Source organism: Mustelus asterias, chromosome 16, assembly GCF_964213995.1.
Source record: "Mustelus asterias chromosome 16, sMusAst1.hap1.1, whole genome shotgun sequence".
In the NCBI taxonomy this organism is placed as follows: domain Eukaryota; kingdom Metazoa; phylum Chordata; class Chondrichthyes; order Carcharhiniformes; family Triakidae; genus Mustelus; species Mustelus asterias.
This window is the reverse complement of record NC_135816.1, coordinates 18,542,882-18,569,141: the sequence shown is the minus strand read 5'-3', so window position 1 is coordinate 18,569,141 and position 26,260 is coordinate 18,542,882. Positions and strand designations below refer to the sequence as shown.

General features: G+C 44.7%; 1 protein-coding gene across 1 annotated transcript in view; it reads left to right on the top strand.

Annotated features, from left to right (window-relative positions):
• Positions 1-26,260, top strand: part of glra1 (glycine receptor, alpha 1) — a 167,306-nt gene that overhangs the window by 114,651 nt on the left and 26,395 nt on the right. Inside the window, exon 9 of the mRNA XM_078231724.1 lies at positions 2,702-2,848. Within this exon, the coding sequence (XP_078087850.1) occupies positions 2,702-2,848 (147 nt within the window). The remainder of the gene's footprint in view (positions 1-2,701; positions 2,849-26,260) is intronic.

Here is a 26,260-nt window from a genome sequence, read left to right as displayed (position 1 = left end):
AGTCCTGGGATGCGTAGGTTAGAGGGATTAGCAGGTAAAATATGTGGGGGTAGGGCCTGGGTAGGATTGTGGTCGGTGCAGACTCGATGGGCCGAATGGCCTCCTTCTGCACTGTAGGGTTTCTATGATTTCTATGAAGCCAATTTTGTATCCATTTAGATACCTCACCCTGGATCCTGTGAGATTTAACCTTATGCAACAACCTACCATGCGGTACTTTGTCAAAGGCCTTGCTAAAGTCCATGTAGACAACACCAACAGCACTGCCGTCATCTACCTTCTTGGTTACCCCTTCAAAAAACTCAATCAAATTTGTGAGACATGATTTTCCACTCACAAAGCCATGCTGACTGTCCCTAATCAATCCTTGCATCTCTAAATGCCTGTAGATCCTGTCTCTTAAAATACCTTCCAACAACTTACCCACACCACAGATGTGAGGCTCACTGGCCTGTAGTTCCCAGGCTTTTCCCTGCAGCCCTTTTTAAACTGTTGAAGCACCCTCCCAGTTACCTTACCTTGCCCTGCAACCAGCTGCTTCTCTGAGTCTGGAAAGCCTCTGATTGGCCATCCAACTTCGAGGGCACACTCAACACCTTTAATTGGATTGGAAGACTGTCTCTGTACTAATTGGGAGCTCATACATGTGAAGATCTTGACCAAAGGCGGTTTGAGACCTAGAACAGTTCCAACTCCTGTTTCGTTACTATTTTGGGAAGGTTCAGTGTGAGCAAATATAAGATAAATAAAGAATGGGATTGAATTAGAAACATTTGCACAACATGAAAGAGGCCAACAGAATGGCAGGATCGGGTTGGCTTGAATACCAACAGAATACATCAAATGTTTCCACATGAAGGGGCAATGCCATTTGAATTCTATGAGATGATGGTCCAACCAAATTAACTTTAAACAAAATAATACTAACAGGATATCAAAATTAAATCAAAATAATGGGGCATGGGAATCCAAACAAAAAGGTCGGGCAATGCCCACTTTTCATGGAAGAAAAACATTGCGACACTGCATGCTGGTGTTGAATGCTTCCCCCGGATGCACATTTTGGCTTTGAACTTATGCAAGTTCATGCACGTTATGCAGTTGGAGGAATCATAGATCTGTGGATGGATGATTTGATCAAACACAGTAGTAGACCCATCAGTTAATCCCCTATAGATTTCCCTGTCCACTAAGTGACCAAAAACAAACCTGATAGAGTCAAGGCCAAAATAAATAGCCTCCTCAAGTGACAGAGGCACAATGCAACCTCTGGCTGTATAGATGGAACAATATGAAATGGCATACATTGGGATGGATGGAAGAGGAAAGAGATTAGGAATGATAACTGCTCATAGCCAAAAATTATCTTGCAGATATGAAGTAGTTAACAATTAAGCAAATTAGTGGTTGGTTACATCTGAGCAGTTCTGGATACCACGCCAGGACATTTATAATGGTTTGGCGTAGGTCATTAGTGAGGACAAACCTGTTATGCAGTTTTGATTACCCTAAAAAGTAACTGGAATAATCTCAGAGGTGAATAATGAGGATGACTGCAGGGTTCAGACTGTGTTATGAAGAAAGACTTGGGGAATTGAATGTATCTTCACTGAGAAAAAACTAAAAGACGTGACATGGATCTTTAGAATAATGAAAAATAAAGAGATATGGTAGAAGGAAGCAGGCTATTTTTCTTTGACGGAGCAGAGAATTTGAAAGTATACGTTTTTAAAAAAAGCAAAATCTCAAATGCAATTAAAATTTAGAAGAATCTTTTTCCACAGGGGAATGAATGTAGTAATGACTACCAAGGTTAAATCAAAAACAAAATACTGCGAGTGCTGGAAATCTGAAATAAAAGCAGAAAATGCTGGAAATACTCAGCCGCTGTGGAGCGAGAAGGAGAGTTAATCCCCAGAACTTTACCAGCACACCCACCCAGAATCGGGGCGGGCGAGGCTCGCAGAACGGCACTCTCCATTGGCCTCGGGTGGGATCTTACAAGCCTCGGGCGGGTGAGGCGGTAAAATTCCGGCAAATGTTTCCGGTCGTGACCTTTCAACTGTTCTGAAGAACGACCTGAAGAATATTTTAAATCTCTCTCTTCCTCCCTCCACAGAGAACGCCAGACCTGCCAGTCCAGCATTTTCTGTTTTTAGACTAAATGGCAACCTTTAAGAAGTACCTTAGTTGAGAGCTATATAGATACTATATCCATTTATATAGATATCAAAATTATTATGGATATAGGAATTGCCCGTGCCATTTCGAAAATGTAAAGAGAGCACTGAGATCTTGTGTGGGAAAGGGGGAAATTCATGATTGATGTAGGTGTGCACTGGCTGAGGAATATTCTCCTTGATGGACACAAAATACTTTCTTATTCTAAGCTTTCTCTCGTCCTTTGGTTCTCAGTATGTGTGAGGCCTTCCTAACGGTACCCGTTGGACATTCCCAATGTTTCCAATTCCTACTTTCCCATCTCTTATTTCTATTTCCTCAAGTCTTTCTTGTTGAATCTAATTGCCTTTCCTTTCTCGATTTCCTATTCAAACTCTTTTGTGGTGGCAAAATGACGGAAAGACTGTAAAGCCAAACGGAACTCCCTTGAGTGGAACAGTAACCGGAGCTTGGTTAGCTGATGAATGTGCAGTTCTTATGCTACAGTACCGTGAATAATAATTGTCTTTCCCTACTTCAGGTATCCTATGTAAAAGCCATTGACATCTGGATGGCTGTCTGCTTACTCTTTGTCTTCTCTGCACTATTGGAATATGCAGCTGTTAACTTTGTGTCTCGTCAACATAAAGAGCTACTGAGGTTTCGCCGGCGAAGGCGCCTGCATAAGGTAGGGGCTAGAGAGATAAGGACACAAGACCCTTCCCAGTATAAAAGCAAAAATACTGCGGATGCTGGAAATTGGAAATTAAGACAGAAAATGCTGGATAAACTCAGCAGGTTTGACAGCATCTGTGGAGAGGATCAGAGTTAACATTTTGGGTCTAAGTGACCCTTCTACAAACCTTCCCAGTATACACACCCTCAGCTAGAGAGACAGTGACAGATGACTGACCTTTTGTCGTCTGTATACGCACAAACATTATGAACCCCATGATCAAGGACAAAGAAATTATTTCCCGAAGATACGCAGACTTTAATTTGCAATTATATGGCACCTTTAACAGGGAAAAGTGTCTCAGGGCATTTCACACCAGACTAAACAGACCCAAACTGATGCCGAGACAAGAAGGAGATATTGGGAGAGGCGAATTAAAACTTTGGTCAAAGAGAGGTGTTTCAGGAAGGTGGAAATGGAAGAGGGGGAGATGGAGAGGTTTTAGGCAGGGAATTCTAGAGCAAGGGGCCTGGATAGCTGAAGATGCCGCCACCAATAGCAGGATGAAAGGAGTGAAATATGCACATAAAAGCAAAATCAGAGAGTTCTTGGATTACTGTCGGGCTGGGAAAGGCTACTGAGGTAGCGAGGGGCGAGATCCTGAGCACGAGAAGTTGAAAAGTGTCCCTTTCTGAAGGATGTTTACTGCTTGAAAATTAACATTCTCCACATAAAGGAGCATTCTTTACTTGAGGATCATGATGTGGAGATGCCGGCGTTGGACTGGGGTGGACACAGTAAGAAGTCTCACAGCACCAGGTTAAAGTCCAACAGGTTTATTGGGAATCACGAGCTTTCAGGGGGCTGCTCCTTCATCCGGTGACTCACTGTTGGACTTTAAACTGGTGTTGTGAGACTTCTTACTGTTACTTGAGGGTGGAAGACTATTTGCAAAAGGGGGAAAGTATCTCTAACTTTTTAAATTATGTCAGAAGTAATTAACTGATATTGAACTTGTGGTTAAATGACTTAGGCCTAAACTCAGATCATGTATATAAATCATGGTGTTGGGGCTGCTTTTTAAATCAGATAGCATTATGAGTGGGCATCACATTCTCATTCCTTTCTGCTTTGTGGCTGATGGGCCTGAGTATGGATGATAGAGGTGTACCTAAAATAACTTCTCGTTCAATGCATGTGCTCATCAAGATGACGGTTTCAGCATTAGGGAATTGAATTCCTCCACATTTACATCCATTTGTCAGCATCAAGCTTTCACAGGCCATAGTCAGCTGTAGAATAAAACTCCCTTCACTTAAACTCCATCTCAGAATAGCATCTTCATTCTACATCACCATGATCTTTCCTTTTCCAATTTAGCCACTCTTGTGAATTCCTTTGCTGAATCCCCCACTATCAACATCCTGTGGTTACCATTGATCAAAGGTTTACCTGAAGCAGCCATACAAATACTGTGGCTACAGGAGATCAGAAAAACTCTCACCTTCTGACTCACCAAAGCCTGTCCACTTAGTACAAGGTACAAGTCAGGAGTGTGATGGAATACTGTCCATTTGCCTGGAAGAGTGCTGCTGATCAACATTCAGGAAGCTCGATGCCATCCCAAGACAAAGCAGCCTGCTCGATCAGCACCCAATCGACCACCTTAAATGTTTATTCTCTCCACCGCTAGCACACAGTAGCAGCAGTGTGTACCATATACAAGATGCACTGCAGCAACTAGCCCAGGTTATTTTGACAGCACCTTCCAAACTTGTGACCTTTATCACCTAAAAGGACAATGACAGCAGATGCAGGGGGACACCACCACCTGGAAGACCTCTTCCAGGTCACAAATTATTCTGATGTTGTGGACCTCTTACAGGTCACAAATTATTCTGATGTTGAATTACATTGTGGTTTCTTCTCTAGCAAAATCCTGAAACTCTCTTCCGAACAGCACTCTGGGTGTAATTACACTATATGGACTGCAGTGGTTCAAGAATGTGGCTCACCATCACCTTTTCAAGTGCAGTTAGGAATGGGCAACAAATGCTGGCCTTGGCCATTAATCAAACTTGTCATTTAGAATCCCAGCACGGTGCGCCATCTAGTCATAAGAAGCAGGTTTACATCGGAAGTCCTTCACACTCTGAATTCCCATTGGTGATTCAGAAGGAAGGTACCAAGCAGAAACTAGGAATGGGAATATCTTTAGTCGCTATGCGTGATGTGAGTGTAAATGCATTTGGTGAAGATCTCTTGTATCAATATTTCCAACTAAATCACAAACAAAAGGATTGCACCGATTTTTGTAGCTGAGCATTCACTCAGTTGTGATAGGTTTCACAAACATTGGGGGCAGTTTTGTGCCTGTGTTTGCCACAAGCACAAACAGTAAGGTGAGTGCAAAATATGGCAAGAGTCAGAAAGTAAGATTCTCACCGGCGAGATCTCATTTACCAATTTTCCACACCCCTTGCTGGTGATGTAATGAGGTTCCGAACCAAAAAGGGAAGGAACCTCATTTCAATAAATTGTAATAAATTTAAATATAAATAAAGGGCTTCCCGGCCATATGTTACCCCCTCACTGAATATTCATACCTCGCCAACCTGATGTCACATTGGCGAGATTTACAGCAGGTATTGACAGCCAGTGCAGAGAAGATCCCTATGCTATCCTGGAAGAAGATGCATTTCAGAAAATTGAATATGTATGCCGTTATGGTTCAAGTAGAGTGCAGATGCCGTGTAGCAGATGGAATTGACCTCTCAGTTGTCCCATGATGACTTGAAGCCTGCAGAATTAGTGCGGCATGGCCACTGCCAGATACATGTGATCAATCCAGCAGATGTAGCTGTTGGCATGGCAAGTTCTGTCAGTCTGGCTGTGGTACCTGCTAATCATCTTGGCTTATTTTATTTCAAACAGTGCACATAAAGAATGAAATATTGTCATTAGGCTGCTTTCCAAAAGAAACCATAGCATTAAACTAATGTTGACTTGCCAAAGAGTACTGCTTCTGATGTAGCTTCCAGCTAGTAGCTCACTGTGAGGCACAGAGAACATTGATATTCTAGGGAAGAAGTGACAGATCTCAAATTCTTTAAGGAAGTTCCTCTTCCTCAGAACTGTTGTAAATAATTTTTTGTTCAAGTTTTTTTTGTGATATCAATAATGATAATTTCTGCTGCTTCTGCCATTTTGCACGTGCTCAGTTCATGCTTAATCTGGATTGGGGTGGGGAGGATGGAGGGGTAGGGTGGGATGTTGGTGTTAGAGATCAAACGTTAGAAGTTGGATGACTTGACCCCTGATTTGGCTGAAAGAGTGGATGGTTGCAGAGTTGTAGTTGCAAAGGTATCTGCAGTCCGTCAGTATCTCTTTATTGAAGTTTCACCTTAAGAGTCATTCAGCTGGAGTGATACCTGAGAGAAGGAGGCTTTCCAAGGGGAGAAGGAAGAGCATGACCTGGGAGATTCAATAATTAGGGGAACAGATAGCATGTTATATAACTAGGAATGAGAGTCCCAGATGTTATGTTAACCATCTCATGCCAAAGTGAGGGACATGCAACTATGTCTTAAAAGGATATTGAAGCAGGTGGGGAAGATCCCATTCTAGAAACATGGAAAAATCCTTCAATTGCACTAAGTCCTGGTAAGACTACACTTGGAGTGCCCTGAGCAGTTCTGGGCACCACACCTTAAGGATATGTTGGCCTTACAGAGAGCGCAACTTAGATTTACCACTGATGTATGAACTCTAGGGGTAAATTACATGGAGAGATGATCAAACTGGGGTTATAGCCCCAAGATTTAGAGGGTAAAAGGGTGATTGATTAAAATTTGCAAGATATCAAGGGGAACAGATGGCATAAATAAAGAGAGGCTGTTTCCATTGGTTGGGAAAGCTGGGGAGGGGAGTTTTCCCATCCCACCCACCATGGGAATCGCAAAGATGCGTTGACTTCGGGTGGGATTTTCCGGTTTTGGGGTGAGCGCAGCTGGAAAATCCACCCTTGGACCGTAATGAGTAAACAATTCTCCACAGCGAATGGCGGAAAGTTGGAACTCTCTTTCATCCACATTAACTGATACCAATGAGATCATCGGCCAAGATTCACGTTCATCCAGTGAACTCATTATCTTTATCATGTAGACTCTTCCTTTTCCATACTTTCCAGAGTCTCTTCTCTTCAGTTCTGCCAATGGCCTAGCCTGATTGCAGCCATCAGCTGCATTGTACCTTGGACCTCAGTACCTTACCCATTTCAATCTCTTTCTTTGATTTGAAGTAAGCCTGTTGGCCATTCCTTCTTCCTGCCTCCCCTGACTCATTGCTACTTTCCATGCATCCATCCCCAACAGTCTCTTCAGTCTTCATTTTCATCAGCTTGACTTTTTTTGCATCCAGTCTCCAACTCTGCTTTGGTTTCTCATGCCTTGGCCTCATATAATTCCTGACTCCTCATCACGGATCTGCCATGTCAAGAGTATGCTCCGCTCATTACATAGAATCCCTGCAGTACAAAAAGAGGCCATTCGGCTCATCGAGTCTGCACCGACCACAATCCCACCCAAGCCCTGTAACCCCATGCATCTACCCTGCTAATCCCCCTGACACTAGGGTCAATTTAGCATGGCCGATCAACCTAACCCACACATTACTACACCTGACCCCCGATTGCTCATCCTCTCTCTCACAGCCATTGTCATTCTGGCCTCTGACTTACAGGAGGATCAGTCTACCTCCACTTATTAACTTCCTGGTAAAATTACCAACCAGCTCTCAAAAATTAGCATCTATCACTGTGGCTGCCTCGCCTATCAGCACAGAGCGGTTAAGTGCTTAACCTCTAACCTGCTGTTTTAGCTGCCCTGTTGATATGGTGGATCCAGTGAAGTTTCTAGTCAATGCTGGGTGTCATTGCTCTGAAACTTGGCGGTGGCGTTTGATACAGTGCCACACAACAGACTTGATGGGCCAAATGGCCATCCTCTGCACTGTAAAGATTCTGTAAACTCTCAGTAAATCAGCTGGCGTGTCAAAGCACCGCAATGGAAAGCAAACAGCCACATTCCTGACCTCAGCCTGGGGAATCATGAAGCCAGTGGAAGGTGCAGGCGATCCTGAAAATGGCCCTTTACAGGTGAGACCTTTCCAATCATTATGGATGACATGCAAAAAGTGGCAAAGTGCCTTCTATGAGTCAGAAGGACAACCAACTACCAAATAGAGGACCCAAGAGGCACAAGAACCAATTAGCTGGCAGGTCAACAACCGAATATGTATTCCGCGCTGCATTGAGAAGGAGATGACAACAAAGGTGTTCGTTTCGAAGAGAGATGCCAGGGTATGCAATGTGGATCAAGGTGAATTGTATGACAATAATACATAGAACTACAATTACCATTAATCTCACACTGATGGAAATAGTTATCATTTAGGAGGTTATAGCTCTCAATCGGAATTGTTTATTTGCTTTATCAAAGGGTCATCAAGTTATCCAGTGACTTGCTGGAAATAGATGACAAAAAGAGATAGAATAGTATTTCAGATATATTACAGCAAGCTGAAAAATGCAGGGATGCTTGCCATAAAATTAAGAAATTGATTGCTGATCGGGGAACGATGTGTGTGTGGTGGGGTTCAAATGGATGATGTTCCTGGGAAGTTGCAAAGGAAGCACGGTTTTGTTAGTTTTAAGATCCTGATCTCATTTTAATATTGCACATCGGTCTCCTGTTCAATGGCAACAGGGATTGTGCCTAGGCTGGTCTGTGAGAGTGGGAAATCGGGCAGGAATTGGATACTGCCCGTGTCCCAGCGCAATATTACCTGACCTGAGGTAAGAAATGGGGTGGGTTCCAACCTCCGCCCAAAGGAAAAGGGAAGGCCAAGGATTACTTCAACTCTTGATCCTCCTGGCCCCAGGGAATCTTGCAAAAGAGGAAAAAGTGAACTATAGAAAGGTTCTGGTTCAGAAATCATAGAAACCCTACAGTGCAGAAGGAGGCCATTCGGCCCATCGAGTCTGCACTGACCACAATCCCACCCAGGCCCTACCCCCACATATTTTACCCACTAATCCCTCCAACCTACGCATCCCAGGACTCTAAGGGGCAATTTTTTTTTTTAACCTGGCCAATCAACCTACACCCGCACATTTTTGGACTGTGGGAGGAAACTGGAGCACCCGGAGGAAACCCACGCAGACACAAGGAGAATGTGCAAACTCCACACAGACAGTGACCCGAGCCGGGAATCGAACCCGGGACCCTGGAGCTGTGAAGCAGCAGTGCTAACCACTGTGCTACCGTGCCGCTAGGTCATGCAACTTATCATGTCTGCATCGGCCAAGATAGTGGAAAAGGAAACTAGCTGCTCATTTTAATCCTATCTTCCAGCACCTGGTCCATAGCTTTACAGTTTGCAGCACGGCAGATGCAGATCCAAGTAAAGTTTAAATGAATTCATAGAAACCCTACAGTGCACAAAGAGGCCATTCGGCCCCTCGAGTCTGCACCGACAACAATCCCACCCAGGCCTTAACCCCGTAATCCCACATATTTACCCTGCTAATTCTACTAACCTACGCATCCCGGAACACTGAGGAAGAATTTAGCATGGCCAATGCACCTAACCTGCACATCCTTTGACTGTGGGAGAAAACCAGAGCACCCAGAGGAAACCCACACAGACACGGGGAGAATGTGCAAACTCCACACAGACAGTGACCCAAGCTGGGAATTGAACCCAGGTCCCTGGAGCTGTGAGGCAGCAGTGCTAACCACTGTGCCACCCCGTGCCAAGTTGAGTGTTTCAGCCTCAACCACCATCTTAAGCAGTGAATTCCAGATGCCATTCACCATCTGGGTGAAACAAATTTTTCTCATGTCCCCTCTAATCCTTCTACCAATCACCTTAAATCTATGTCCCGTGGTAATTGACCCCTCAGCTCGGGGAAACAAGTCGACTCTGTCTAGACCCCTCATCATTTTGTACACCTCAATTAGGTCACCACTTAGCCTCCTCTGTTTTAAGGAAAGCAACCCTGACCTATCCAATCTCTCCTCATAGCTGCAATTTTCAAGGCCAGACAACAATCTTGTAAATCTCCCCTGTACTCTCTCCAGAGCAATTACGTCCTTCCTGGAATGTGGTGACCAGAACTTTAAATGAAATTCCAGCTGTGGCCTAACCAGCATTTTATACAGTCCCATCATCACAGCTCTCCTTTTGTATTCAATAGTTCACTCAATTAAGGAAAGCAATCCATATGCTTTCATGACCACCTTCAAGTACCTGTGGACATGCACTCCAAGGTCTCTCACTTCCTCAACCCCTCTCAATATCTTCCTGTTCATTGAGAATTCCCTTGCTTTCTTTGCCCTCTCAAAATGCATTCCCTCGCACTTTTCTAGATGGAATTCCACTTGCCACTTCTCTGCTCATTTCACCAAACCATTGATATTATTCTGGAGTTGATAACTATCCTCTTCACTATCAATTACACATTTAAGTCCAAATCATTAATATATACAAGAATTAGCAAGGGCCCCAACACTGAGCCCTGTGGAAACTGTTTTCAATTTGCAAAAACATCCATTGACCATTACCTTTGTTATCTATCTTTGAATCAATTTTAGATCCAACCTGCCACCTTCCTCTGTATCCCGAGATTTTTTGACCACTTTTCTAACCAATTTGCCATGTAGAACCTTGTCAAAGGCCTACTGTAATAAGTCCTTAGAGGCCGAAGTCCCTTCACCAAAATCCCTTTATTTACAAGTCTGACTACAGCATACAGAGTGCTTTCAGTGAGCAGCCGACACTCGGAGTCCCAGAGGAACTGACATTCCTGGTTAAATACAAAGCCATGATGTGGAGATGTGGAAATACAAAGCAAGAGGCTCCCTGATTGGCTCATTAATTTGGCTCTTAATCAGGGAGTTCATATTCTAAAAGGCCAACCTCAAATGCCTGATTAAGGTCGTTACACTTACTGAAATCCATGTATATAATATCCACAGCAGAACCCTCAGCAATCTCCCTAGTTACTTCCTCAAAAAAATTCTATTGAGCTATTAGGACACAATCTTCCCTTAACAAAACCATGCTGAGTATCCCTGATCAATCTGTGCCTTTTGAATTGACAGTTTATCCTGTCTCGCAGAATTCTTTGCAATAATTTGCCCACTACTGAAGTCAATCTGATCAGCCTATAGTTTCCTTGCACCCTTTTTAAATAATAATCCTCTGATACCTCACCTGTACTTGGTGAGGATTGAAAAACGACCCTCAGAGCATCCGTTATTTCCTCTGTGGCTTCAGTCAACAGCCTGGAATACAATCTATCTGGCCCTGGTGATTTAGCCACATTCAAGGATGCCAGTCCCTCCAATAATTCTTCTCTCACTATGCTTATTGTATCCAATATTTCACACCCCTCCTCTTTAACAAGAACGTCTGAACTATCCCTCTCCTTAGTGAGGAGAGAGACAAAATACTCATCGAGAACCCTGCCCACATCTCCTGAATCAGCCCACAAGTTGCCATGTACATCTCTGATAGGCCCTATATTTTCCTTCGTTATTCTCTTGCTCTTAATATATTGGTACAACATCTTAGGAATTTCTTGGATTTTTCCCACCAATATTTTTTATATCCTGCCTTTGCCTTCCTAATTTCCATTTTTCCTTCACCCCTGTACTTTCTATACTCCTCCAGACTTCCTACAGTCTTTTGTGACTGTCATAAGCTTTCTTTTTCTGCTTTAACTTGGCCTGCATGCTTCTGGATAGCCAGGGGCATTAGATTTGGCAGTATCACCCTTTTTGTTTGTGGGGACATATCTACACTGTGCTTACAAAATTTCACCTTTGAATGCCTCCCACTGCTTTAACACAGTTTTTCCTTCTAATAGTTGTATCCAATCCATTTTCACCAGGTCATCTCTCAGCTTTGTAATTGTTTTTCTTCTCACCATTTAGAACTTTTACTCCTGTTCTATCTTTGTCCTTTTCCACGGCTACTTCATCCATTTACCCACCTTCATTTCCTAAGGCTAAATCTAAAATTGCATCCCCTCCTCTCCTTGGGCTTGATATGTGCTAGCTAAAAAAAGTTCTCTTGAATGCAGTTCATGGATTTTGTACCCTCTATATAGAAATCATAGAAACCCTTCAGTGCACAAGAAGGCCATTCAGCCCATCGAGTCTGCATTGACAACAATCCCATCCAGGCTTCATCCCTAAAACCCCACATATTTACCCTGCTAATCCCTCTAACATACACATCCCAGGACACTAAGGGGCAATTTAGCATGGCCAATCAACCTAACCTGCATATCTTTGGATTGTGGGAGGAAACCGGAGCACCCGGAGGAAACCCACGCAGACATGGGGAGAATGTGCAAACTCCGCACGAACAATGATCCAAGCCGGGAATCTAACCCAGATCTCTGGAGCTATGAGGCAGCAGTGCTAACCACTGTGCCACCGTGTCGCCCCACACTAATCATATTCCAATTGATTACTGTCCCATTGGTTTTGCGCTCAGAAATGTGTCAAGTATTTGCTCTTCCAATTCCCTTCCACTATTTGGGGGTCCCAGGAGTGTGGCTGCCCCTTTTCTATTTCTGAACTCAACCCATTTGGCCTCTTTTGATGTTTCATTTAATATATCATCTCTTCTCACAGCTGTAATGGATTCTTTAGCCAGTAATGCTACATGCTCCCCCTCCCTATCCTGCCTGAAAACGTTATATTCAGAGATGTTGAGCTGTCATTTTTACTCCTCCTTAAGCCAAGTCTCTGTTATAGCAACAGTATCTTGCACATGTGTCTATCTGTGCCCTCCGCTGATCGGTTTTACTTACTATGCTCTTTGCATTTACATATATACCTTTTAACACTGCTAAATTCCTGTGCTGTACTCTCCCTGTGAGAATATACATCCCAGTCCTGTTCAGGCGCTGCTTGTACAGGTGCCAACTTCCCCAGAACCACTCCCAATGTCTCAGAAATCTGCTGCCCCTCCCTCCCGCACCAACTTACCAGCCATGTGTTAATCGTTCAGTTCTCCTGTTTCTACCTTGGCTTGCACGTGGGGCTGGGAATAATCCTGAGATTACTGCTCTGGAGGGTCTGTTTTTCAATCACCTTCCCTACTCCCTAAAGTCTGCTTTCAGGACCTTGTTTCCTTTTCCTGCCTAAGGTTTTGGTACCAACGTGGACCACAACCTTTGGCTGATGACCCTCCCCCAGAAGCATGTCCTGCAGCTGCTCCATGACATCTTTAACCCTGGCACCAGGGAGGCAACAAATCCATCCTGGAGTCATGTTTATAGCCACAGAAACACCTATATGTTCCCCTAACTAATGAATCCCCTACCATTCCCCTCTTCTGTGTCCCATCCTGCACAACAGAGCTGTTTGTGGTGCTACAAACTTGGCTCTGATTTGACTCCTCTGAGGAACCAACACCCTTAGGGACCCCTCCCCCCGCCCCCCAGGGAGTACTGCACTAACTACCCACCCCGCCCCCCAGGGAGTACTGCACTAACTCCCCAGTTTTCTCAGGCTACCCATTTCCTTCCTGTCTTCAGACTCCTCGGCTGTAATGTGACCATCTCTCTCTCTGAATGTGCTATCCACATAGCTCTCAGCCTCGCCGATGCACCACAGTGACTCCAGCTGCCACTCAAGCTGTGAAACCCGGGGCTCAAGGTTCTGCAGCTGGTGACATTTCCTGCACATGTGGTTGTCTAGGATGTCAGGAGCATCCACCGTTTCCTACATACTCCAAGACATGCATTTCACATGATCATGCTGTCCTTCGTGGCTTTAATTTGCTTCCTTACGTTAAACTTTAGTTGACTTTGGTTCACTTACCTGGCCTTGACTTTACTTCCCGATTGTTTGTGTCTCTTACTTAAATGTAAGTAGCCCCTTCTTTTAAAAAATGTGTTTTTCTAATTCTCAGCTACTTAATAACCCTCGCTCACAGCAGTTTCACCCAACAATGAACTCATATTTCTCTTGTGATGTTAGGTTCCAAATGTCCTTCTCTCAATGCTGCTGACTGCCTGATTTGAGGTCCTCTGCTCACACTCCTCTGAGTGCTGTAGACTATCTGTCCCAGCGTCTTCTCTTACATTCCTCTCTCGGTGCTGCTGACTGCCTGTCCCAGGGTCCCCCGCTCACACTCCCTCCTAGGTGCTGCTGACTGCCTGTCCCAGGGTCCCCCGCTCACACTCCCTCCTAGGTGCTGCTGACTGCCTGTCCCAGGGTCCCGGCTGCAGCTTGTACAGTTTTTGGTTGAATTCAGTTCCCAGCTGCCTGTAATCACAGGCTGGGCCAATTTGAAATCAACAAAGCGGAAATCATTCTGGATCAATGAGCTCAGCCAGATTTGAAACTTTCTCACTGTGATTCTCACCCTGTGAGAAGGTGGAGAGAGGGTTTAAGATCAACCCGATTATTGGCGAACTATCCTAATGCACAGATCAAAGTTTCTAAACAAAATGCTCTTTCTGCTTTGCTGACTCCGACTAATAAGAAATTTCACCAATCATTTTCTGACACAATATGAACAAAGTGCCACTGTAGTCATTCTCTGCAATTTTTTTTAACAGAGAGGTTTCAAGCCACGAGGAAGAAGTTAGTTCTGCAGACCATCACACTCATCTCAGCACTCTCTTACCCCAAATAATATCAAGCATGCATCAGCATATACACAGGCGACACAGTGGTTCACACTGCTGCCTCACAGCGCCAAGGACCCAGGTTCAATTCCCGGCTTGGGTCACTGTCTGTGTAGAATCTGCACGTTCTCCCCGTGTCTGAGTGGGTTTCCTCCAGGTGCTCCGGTTTTCTCCCATACTCTGAAAGACGTGCTGGTTAGGTGCATTGGCCATGCTAAATATTCCCTCAGTGTACCTTCTCACAGGGCGGCACGGTAGCACAGTGGTTAGCACTGCTGCTTCACAGCTCCAGGGTCCCGGGTTCGATTCCTGGCTCGGGTCACTGTCTGTGTGGAGTTTGCACATTCTCCTCGTGTCTGCGTGGGTTTCCTCCGGGTGCTCCGGTTTCCTCCCACAGTCCAAAGATGTGCGGGTTAGGTTGATTGGCTAGGTTAAAAATTGCCCCTTAGAGTCCTGGGATGCGTAGGTTAGAGGGATTAGTGGGTGAAATATGTGGGGGTAGGGCCTGGGTGGGATTGTGGTCGGTGCAGACTCGATGGGCTGAATGGCCTCCTTCTGCACTGTAGGGTTTCTATGATTTCTATGTACCCGAACAGGCGCCGGTGTGCAGCGACTAGGGGATTTTCACATTAACTTCATTACAGTGTTAATGTAAGCCTACTTGTGACACTAATAAATAAACTTTAAAACTTTAAACACACACATTTCTGAGGGTAACAGTATATTTCAAGATGGAACATGTGATCAGGTGCTGATCATGGGTGCAGAAGGTGCACAATGTCCATTCTAACTTCACTAAGCCATAGGTAAAACGTAGTGTGTTTCACCAGTAAGCTGTGGCCAGCATCCCACTACCCAGTTGGATATATCTTGACTCAAAAGTTCCACACTCTGCAGACTGCTGGGAATATCCCAAGCATCCAGAATGTGAGTCTATTTGGAATATCTGGAATGCTCCCGCTGATGATGTCGAGGTGTTGTAGCGCAAAATCCCACAGTGTGACAAAGCCCAGTTTCAAAGGTCATGGACAACCCAGAGAGGGATTCAGAGGCCCTGTAGCATTGCAATGGTCTCTGTTCCCAGAGATCAGCAGTTGTGTTAGGACTCTGTTCCATGTGGGAACAGCAAGATGGCTGTCAAGTCACCTGTCCCTCAGAAGTATGTATGCCTGAGCAAGTGAAAAGATAGGCAAATTCAATGCTACAACCACTCTAAGTTGCAAGCTATTGCAAGTCCAGAGGAACTACAATACATAGAGGTAAGCAATCAACTGAATCACAAACAGCTTTCAGGGCATACTCTGAGCAAGCACCTACCTACAGTTTCCAATCATGTATTGGTTAGAGGTAGTACTTTATTAGGAGCAGGCAGACATAGTGCAAACGGACCAAACAATATATAACGTAAAACAATGCATGGAGATATTCTTATTTTATTAAAATCAAATGATCAGTGCTGTATAGATCAAAAACAACACTTAGTCTAATGCAAAAATATAAACCACAAATGATAATGAAGCGACTTTAGTTAAAACGAGTCTGCATTCTGTCTGTGTGCAGGGTGAGAGGAAAACATTACTGATAAAAGCCTACTTTAGGGAACTGACTGGAATGTCACTGCGATGCACCTTCATTTTAATCTTCCACTTCATCAGGCATTTGTAAGATCAAACTGAAAGGCATCACCGAGGTAGTCCAAACTCTGGAAATATTGGACGAAATTTCACCGGCCCCATGATAATGGTTTGGGAGGCAGGAGTGCCAGGAAAATAGTGAGAAGCTATGTCAGAATGGTTTCCCCAACTCAGTCCGGCCACTGGGGAAGTTTCCTAGCAATAAGCCAGCGACAATTCGATTGCTTACCAAACAGAGGTGAGAAGCCAATTTAAATAATTAAAGACCCATTTAAGAGTGGTTTTATGGCCGGTCAGTCTTTTGCCAGCAGTGGAGCAGCCCCTATTGTGTGGGGCAGCTGCTCGTTGCATGGAGGTGACCTCCCAGGGTGGGACCAGAAGTGCCAGAGGCTCCACGGCCAAGGGAGAGGACTGCCAGCTGCAAAGGCTGCCCTCACAGTGTTAACACTGGCACTGTAAGCATTACTGTCTTCATGGCCCATCAAAAAAAATAAAGTCATGGTCATTCCTCCATTTTGATGGACCCTCGAGTTCCCCTGACTCCCTCGGCAGGAATCATCTCCCTCATGTTGAGGCGCAAGAGCTGCTGTCCCCCCGATTGGCTGGTAGTATGGAAGGCCTGTCCACCATCTTTAATTGGCCATCCCCCACACCTGGCAGCACTTAATTACCTGCACCTGAAAATATCGCAGGCAAAACAAATTGCACCAGTTGGATCTCTGACCTAGAAAACAACCTGATGATGTGACCATCACTGTTTTGGAAAAGTATTGCCCATTGTTGAAACAAGCAAAATGCTTGCTCCATTATATGTCTGCCTCCTGAATGTGTCTCATTATAGGTTCTTAAAGGATACGAGGATTTTCTTTGCATTTATTCATGGGATATGAGCATTGCTGAGAAGGGAGCATTTATTGTCCATCCTCAATTTACTCTGAGGGGATGGTGCTGAGTCTTTTTTTTTTCATTCACGGGATGTGGGCGTCACTGGCTGGGCCAGCATTAATTACTCATCCCTGAGGGCAGTTAAGAGTCAACAACATTGCTGTGGCTCTGGAGTCACACTGAGTCATAGAGGTTTACAGCATGGAAACAGGCCCTTCAGCCCAATTTGTCCATGGCACCCTTTTTTTTAAAACCCTTAAGCCAATCCCAATTGCCCGCATTTGGCCCATATCCCTCTATACCCATCGTACCCATGTAACTATCTAAATGCTTTTTAAAAGACAAAATTGTCCCTGCCACTACTACTACCTCTGGCAGCTTGTTCCAGACACTCACCACCCTCTGTGAAAAAATTGCCCCTCTGGACACTTTTGTATCTCTCCCCTCTCACCTTAAACCTATGCCCTCTAGTTTTAGACTCCCCTACCTTCAGGAAAAGATATTGACTATCTACCTTGTCTATGCCCTTCATTATTTTATTTACCTCTATAAGATCACCCCTCAGCCTCCTACGCTCCAGAGAAAAAAGTCCCAGTCTATCCAGCCTCTCCTTATAACTCAATCCATCAGGTCCCGGTGGCATCCTCGTAAATCTTTTCTGCACTCTTTCTAGTTTAATAATATCCTTTCTATAATAGGTGATCAGAATTGCACACAGTATTCCAAGTGTGGCCTTACCAATGTCTTGTACAACTTCAACAAGACATTCCAACTCCTGTATTCAATGTTCTGACTGATGAAACCAAGCATGCCGAAAGCCTTCTTCACCACTCTATCCACCTGTGACTCCACTTTCAAGGAGCTGTGAACATGTACCCCAAGATCGCTTTGTTCTGTAACTCTCCCCAATGCCGTACCATTAACTGAATAAGTCCTGCCCATGTAGACCAGACCGGCAGATTCCTTTTCCTAAAGGACATTAGTGAACCAGATGGATTTGTACAAACAATTGATAATGGTTTTGTGGTCATCGTTACATCTTTAATTCCAAATTTTGATTGAATTCAAATTTCACCATCTGTTATGGTGGGATTTGAACCCAGGTCCCCAGAGCATTACCTTGGGTCTCTGGATTACTAGTTCCGCAACAATACCACTACGTCACTACCTCACCTGCTTGAAATGCTGTAGGTACACCCACAGTGCTGTTGGGCAGGAAGTTTGGCTCACTGAAAATTATGGAAAGCAGTACAGTTCTAAGGAGAGGGGAACTTGCAGGTGGTGATGTTCACATGCAAACGCTGCCCTTGTCCCTCTAGATGGTGGCGGTTATGGTTTGAAAGGTGCTGTTGAAGGAACCTTTGTGAGTTGCTGCAGCACATCTTGTAGATGGTACACACAGCTGCCACAGTGTGTATGTGGTGGACGGAGTAAATGTTTAAGGTGATCGATGGGACACCAGTCAAGCATCTTGATCTTGGATGATGTTGAGCTTTGTGAGTGTTGTTGGAACTCGTTCAGACAAGTTGAGAGTATTCCATCACGCTCCTGACTTGTGGGTTATAGTTAATGGAAAGGCTTTGGGGAGTCAGGAAGTGCGTTACTCATAGCAGAAATCGCACCCTCTGACCTGCTATTGTAGCCACAGTATTTTTATGGTTGGTCAGCGGTAAGCCCCAAAATGTTGATGGTGGTGGATTCAGTAACAGTATGAACATCAAGAGGAGATGATCATTGTCTGGCACTTGTTACTTGTCACTTTATAAACCCTTGCCGGAAGTTGTCAGGTCTTGCTGCATGTGAACACAGACTGCTTTCCACCAAATTTGAAAAATTCTATCAACTTTGGAGTTAGTTTACCAAGAATTAAATCTTCTCTTTCATCTTGAGTTCCTCTCATTAACATTAACTTATATAGCATTTTGATGGTGTTTTGAATCATCTGAATGATAAAAGGTGCAAGAATTCTTCAGTTACTAAAAGGAAAAATAAGTTACTGGCATTTATCTAAAAGAGGAGGCCATTGAAGTACAAAAATGGCAGTGCAGGCACGTTGTGAATGTGACAGGATTGAAAAAATATTGGACTCGAGTCCGTAGGTGGTGCTGTGTGCCAGTCGTGAGAATAGCATATGTGAACTGTTACGGACTAGATCAGAAACTCCAAGATATATTATGAAGTTAGCCTAGATCCAACTTTATTTGGTGAGCATAAGATGTTTCACTCCAAGTATGATTCAATTGACCCATTAGGAAGCTTTTTACTAAAACAAACTTTATTTAAGAATACGGTTAGAATTTAACAATTCGCATAGCTTTTACCAATTAAAATACTTAAACATGATAAAGTATAATTCTTAACAGTTATCTATCTCTATACTTCCAATGTTATCACATAACACCAAAACAGATATGCTTACATGGATGCTGCATTTCCAGCCTTTTAACACCATTGGACAGAGATCCAGAAATACACCTTTTTTCTGACTCCCATTCAGCAGTCTCCAAAGAAAGATCTAACTTCAAAGAGCAGAACTTCAGAGAAAGAGACCTATTTTCTGGCAGATCCCAGCCTTCAATCTTCAGAGAAATAAAGTTATTTTTCTCTATAGCTCCTAAGAAGCAACTGAACTGGGTTTCCCACTGAGCCTAGCCCCACCCAGTCACATGACTCTTCCTGCCAAAACTCTAATCTAATTATAAATGTGAGGTGATTCATTTTGGTAGGACTAATTTAAATGTGGATTACAGGGTCAAAGGTAGGGTTCTGAAGACTGTGGAGGAACAGAGAGATCTTGGGGTCCATATCCACAGATCTCTAAAGGTTGCCACTCAAGTGGATAGAGCTGTGAAGAAGGCCTATAGTGTGTTAGCTTTTATTAACAGGGGGTTGGAGTTTAAGAGCCGTGGGATTATGCTGCAACTGTACAGGACCTTGGTGAGACCACATTTGGAATATTGTGTGCAGTTCTGGTCACCTCACTATAAGAAGGATGTGGAAGCGCTGGAAAGAGTGCAGAGGAGATTTACCAGGATGCTGCCTGGTTTGGAGCGTAGGTCTTATGAGGAAAGGTTGAGGGAGCTGGGGCTGTTCTCTCTGGAGCGGAGGAGGCTGAGGGGAGACTTAATAGAGGTTTATAAAATGATGAAGGGGATGGATAGAGTGAATGTTCAAAGACTATTTCCTCGGGTGGATGGAGCTATTACAAGGGGGCATAACTATAGGGTTCATGGTGGGAGCGTTAGGAAGGATATCAGAGGTAGGTTCTTTATGCAGAGAGTGGTTGGGGTGTGGAATGGACTGCCTGCAGTGATAGTGGAGTCAGACACTTTAGGAACATTTAAGCGGTTATTGGATAGGCACATGGAGCACACCAGGATGATAGGGAGTGGGATAGCTTGATCTTGGTTTCAGATAAAGCTCGGCACAACATCGTGGGCCGAAGGGCCTGTTCTGTGCTGTACTGTTCTATGTTCTATGTTCAAACACTGCTCCGAAAAACCCCAGGGGAAAAAAACTGGCATAACCAACCTGCATTAGTCCAGATTAAAACCAACATTCTAGCAATTAAAATCAATTATGCTGCTGCAGTAACAACAAGGGGTTGCTGACGATAGACAAAGTGGCACCGATAATAGAACTGACTGCTAAAACAAACCCTGCACAAGAAACATGTCACAAATACGTTTCTTAAAGGCATAGTATCATCACAGAATCTATGGTGAGGGGGTGAGGGGGGAAGGGGGGGGGTGAGGGGGGAAGGGGGGGGGGGAGGGGACTTCTGTCACCTCTGCAGCAGTGAAATACATATAGGTTGACATGGCTAGTGTTGCCTGGAGATTCCTAGCAAAAAGGGACTTAATGCTACAGCAACACTACTATGTTCACGAAAAGACCAACTTGCTCCACAAGCTAGACCCTGCTCTCCCTCAAATTCTAAACTCTTTCTGACTTGTCTGTACATTCCCCGAACTCTGTCTTTCTTAGCCAGCCTTGTACCTGTTCCAATTATGAAAAGAATCAATGCAAAGTGCAAATTAGATATACTCAAATTTAACATGCTTCCCATTAATTGCTTCTTAATCACTTAAAGAGCAATAAAGTGTTAAAGCCCATGTTTACATGGGTTGCATATGTTCACCGCCACCACAATATTAGAATCAAAATTAGTGACAAACATTAGAAATTGGTTTGCATTGTGCTGTATGTGAAAAATAGGTGGAAGAATGACATTTCTAGCAGTGAAATGGCCCATCCCCAATCTATGCTAAATTAATCAGTCTCAATTTTGAGGCATCCCGAAGGTATAAGCGAATTAGAAGCCAATTGTGGCCTAAAGAGCCCCTGTGGGAAATTTGTTGCTGTTGAGCAGAGCAGGTGCTGAGCCCAACTCATTCAGGATCCTTCAGTGTTCACTCATGAAAAGTTCCAATTTGAAAACAAAATCCTCCCATGGAGTGAGGAAGAGCTCTTACCAATCAGCACACTCACCTTGCTTGCTCCAACTCATCTCCTTATTTCATGTCACTGCCAGTGAGGTAAGTAGTCCAACAGTTTGACATCTTTAGTGTGCATGTTGTCAGTGGTGGTGTGGCAGGTGTCGGCCATCTTGCACACAAAATGTCAATGAAGCCTGGGGGCTTAATTTGAAGCCCTCTGTAGGGCTGTGGTTTAAGAATATAGGAATAAGAGCAGGCTATTTAGCCCCTTCGAGTCACTTCCACGCCATTTAATGAGATCATGGCTGATCTGCAAACTAATTCCATATAACTGGGCGGCACGGTGACACAGTAGTGAGCACTGCTGCCTTACAGTGCCAGGGGCCCGGTTTCAATCCCGTCCTTGGGTCACTGTGTGGTGTTTGCACGTTCCCCCCCCCCCCATGTCTGTGTTTTTTTTTTAATTCATTCATGGGACATGGGCATCGCTGGCAGGCCAGCATTTATTGCCCATCCCTAATTGGCCTTGAGAACATGGTGGTGAGCTGCCCTCTTGAATCGTCGCAATCCTCCAGGTTTCCTCCGGGTGCTTCAGTTTTTTCCCACAGTCCAATGATGTGCGGGTTACATTGATTGGCCATGTTCAATTGCCCCTTAGTGTCAGGGAGATTAGCAGGGTAAATAGGGGGGTTATGGGAAAAGGGCCTGGTTGTTGGTGTAGGCTGAATGGGCCCAATAGTCTCTTTTTACATTGTCGGGATCCTATGAACTGCCTTTTCCTACTGTCTGTTAATGCATCTGGATAACGAAAAGCGATCAATCTCAGATTTAAAAGTTAACAATTAACATGGAATCACTTGTAGTTTGTGAATCACAGTGCCAAACTTCTACCACTCTGCATGTGTAGAAGTGGTTCCTAATTTCACTCCTGAAAGGTTTGTCTCTAATTCTTAGAAATTATTTCCTAGTCCCAGAGCCAATCTTTGGGCATGTGAGGCTTGGAAACTGCACACCTGAGCCACGTGTGCCTTCACGCGCCATTTCTGTTTTCACACGGGTGGGGTTCACAGTGGATGCTGCAAGTCGCTTCAGATGCGTGAAGCATGTGGGCATGGAGGCAAGTCCACAAAGGCTCACTTCGATCTTACAACACAGCAGCCCAGCTGCAACGCACGCCCCCCTCTCGAACCCCACTGTCCCTACCAGTGCGGCACGGTGGCACAGTGGTTAGCACTGCTGCCTCACAGCACCAGGGACCCAGGTTCGATTCCCGGCTTGGGTCACTGTCTGTGCGGAATCTGCATGTTCTCCCTGTGTCTGCGTGGATTTCCTCCGGGCGCTCCGGTTTCCTCCCACAGTCTGAAAGACGTGCTGGTTATGTGCATTGGCCATGCTAAATTCTCCTTCAGTGTACCTGAACAGGCTCAAGAGTGTGGCGGCGAGGGGATTTTCACAGTAACTTCATTGCAGTTTTAATGTAAGCCTACATGTCATAGAAATCATAGAAACCCTACAGTGCAGAAGGAGGCCATTCGGCCCATCGAGTATGCACCAACCACAATCCCACCCAGGCCCTACCCCCATATCCCTACATATTTACCCGCTAATCCCTCTAACCTACAAATCTCAGGACACTAAGGGGCAATTTTAACATGGCCAATCAACCTAACCCGCACATCTTTGGACTGTGGGAGGAAACCGGAGCACCCGGAGGAAACCCACGCAGACACGAGGAGAATGTGAAAACTCCACACAGACAGTGACCCAAGCCGGGAATCGAACCCAGGTCCCTGGAGCTGTGAAGCAGCAGTGCTAACCACTGTGCTACCGTGCCGCTCTGTGACTCTAATTGTGACTCTAATAAAAAAACTTAAACCCCGACAGATCTCCAAATCCATGCCATGGATCCACTATGCTCTGTGCCAGGCCCTCAGATCACCCTACAAACCCCATGCCCCTCAATGCCCCCCATGTTTCCTCCTATGCACTATGTACAGTCCTCGGAAGCCGTGCAATAGCAAGTTATCTTAAATTCCCTGGGGGGAAAAATAGACCTCTGACCATCGAATAAATGCCTTCATCAAACACACTATCATTGAGATTGTGGGGGAAATAATGGATTCTGGCTTGTGAAAAAGCTTTGCAATACTTGTAATCTTATTTGCTTGTATCAACAAACCAGAAATCACATCAAAGGCACAATCTGTTATTACAACTTCATGAAATTGTCAATTCAGTTGAAACAACTGAGATGAACTTGTTCTGCTGAAACCATTAGCACTTAAAACTCAGCAAACCATTCATAATCATAGGGCAGAAATTTCCCGTCCTGCCCGCCATGGGAATCGTGGCAGGCGGGGACAGACCATGCAAAGATCCATTGACCTACACGGTGGCACAGTGGTTAGCACTGCTATCCCATAGCGCCAGGGACCAGGGTTCGATTCCCGACTGGAGCCATTGTCTGTGCGGAGTTTGCACATCCTCCCCGTGTCTGCGTGGGTTTCCTCCGGGTGCTCCGGTTTCCTCCCACAGTCCAAAGATGTGTGGGTTAGGTAGATTGGCCATGCTAAATTGCCCCTTAATGTCAGGGGGCTGTCTAGGGTAGGTGCATGGAGCTATGGGGATAGGTGAGGTTGTGGTCAGTGCAGGCTCAATGGGCCAATTGGCCGCTTTCTGCACTGTCGGATTCTGTTCTATTCTATGAAAGACCTCAGGCGGGATTTTCCGGTCTTTGGGTGAGCGTGGCTGGAAAATTCCATCCAAAGAATCAGCGAATCCCTGCACTGCAGGAGGAGGCCATTCAGCCCACTGAGTCTGCAAATTTGGGCATGGGGCTATGTCGGCATCAAAGTTAATGATAAATACGGTGAAAGTTGAGGCAACAACACAGATCCTTGTAATTCACCACTTGTGCTGTTTGGCCAGTTGAGTACCTGCCCATTATCCTCATTCTGTCTCCTTCCACTCAACCAATTTTCTGTTCGGGTCAATAGTTTGTTTACAAGTTCAGAGGATTCAATATCAATAGTCTCTTTAGAGAGACTTTATCAAATGTTTTCTGGAGGTTTATATAAAATATTACTTATACCCCAGTTCCCTACCTACTACTTTAATCACCTCTTCAAAAATAATTAAATCTATTCTTCACGCATGACCCACTCTTCACAAATCCATGCTACCTTTCTCTTGATCAGCTGAAAAATTTTCAAGCTGTTCAGATTCCCTATCTTTATAGACTAACAATTTCCGAACAGCAGGTGTGAGGCGCACTGATCTATAATTCCCTGATTTCTTTCTGGCATCTTTCATAAGTAGCTGAGTGACATGCACGATTTCCCAATCAAAAGAAACTTGGGAAGATTATAGTGAAAACATTTGCAATGTTCTTATCGTCTTCTTTTGGGCACTGTACTGTTTGACCCATGTCAATGTTAATTAACAGAAATTATTGCCGTTTAATGCACATTTTAGCATGTCTGCTAGCTTTACACCTCATCAAATCAGATCTCTCAGTGAGTTAGCGTCTTGACGGAATTAATGGAAAGATTAGAATCATAGAATCCTTACAATGTAGAAGGAGGCCATTTGGCCCATCGAGTCTGCACCAACTACAATCTCACCCAGGCCCTATCCCCATAACCCCATGCATTTACCCTAGCTTGTCCCCATGACACTAAGGGGCAATTTAGCATGGCCAATTCACCTAACCTGCACATCTTTGCACTGTGGGAGGAAACACACTCTCAGGAAACACACGCAGACATGGGGAGAATGTGCAAACTCCACACTGACAGTGGCCCAAACCGGGAATCGAACCCAGGTCCCTGGCGATGTGAGGCAGCAGTGCTAATCACTGTGCCACCGTGGTTATTTCGCTGTTGACAAAACAATGACATTTTGTGAAAAATAGGCCATTCTATAGAGCGTCGGAGGCTGAGGGGTGATCTTGTAAAGGTCTATAAAATAATGAGGGGCATAGACAAGATAGATAGTCAAAATCTTTTCCCAAAGATAGGGGAGTCTAAAACTAGAGGGCATAGATTTAAGGTGAGAGGGGAGAGATACAAAAGGGTCCAGCGGGACAATCTTTTCACACAGAGGGAGGTGAGTGTCTGGAACAAGCTGCCAGAGGTAGTATTAGCAGTTAGACAGTTACATGGGTAAGATTGGTATAGAGGGATATAGGCTAAACGCAGGCAATTGGGACTAGCTTAATGGTAAAAACTGGGTGACATGGACGAATTGAGCCATAGGGCCTGTTTCCATGCTGTTAACCTCTGTGACTCTATAGATAGGGCGGGATTCCCCAGCCTTTCAAGCCAGCGGGATTATCCCACATAGCTGCAGTGAACGGGTCTTTGACTGAGCGCCAAATTCTCCATCCTCTCCGGCAGCGGCAGCTGGGCATGAAGGGCCAGAGAATTCCAGCCCATAGTTTCTGAAGAATATCTGACAAACATTGACACTGTAATCACGGTGGCTTTTGGGATTTTAAAATCTGATTGGAAATTTGATGCACTCACAATTTTTATAACAAAAACAAAGGATGATGGAATTATTTAACAGGTCCAGCAGCAGCTGTGGAAAGAGAAGTAGTGGACAGAATTCTCCAGTCGCACGCACCCCAAGACAAGAAATTCCCACCCAAGCTCAACAGACCTTTAAATGGCCCATCGCATTTTCTGTCACGCTCCATTACGATTCCTATGGTGGGCATACAGGGAAATTTCAGCCAGAGTCAACAGCTGCT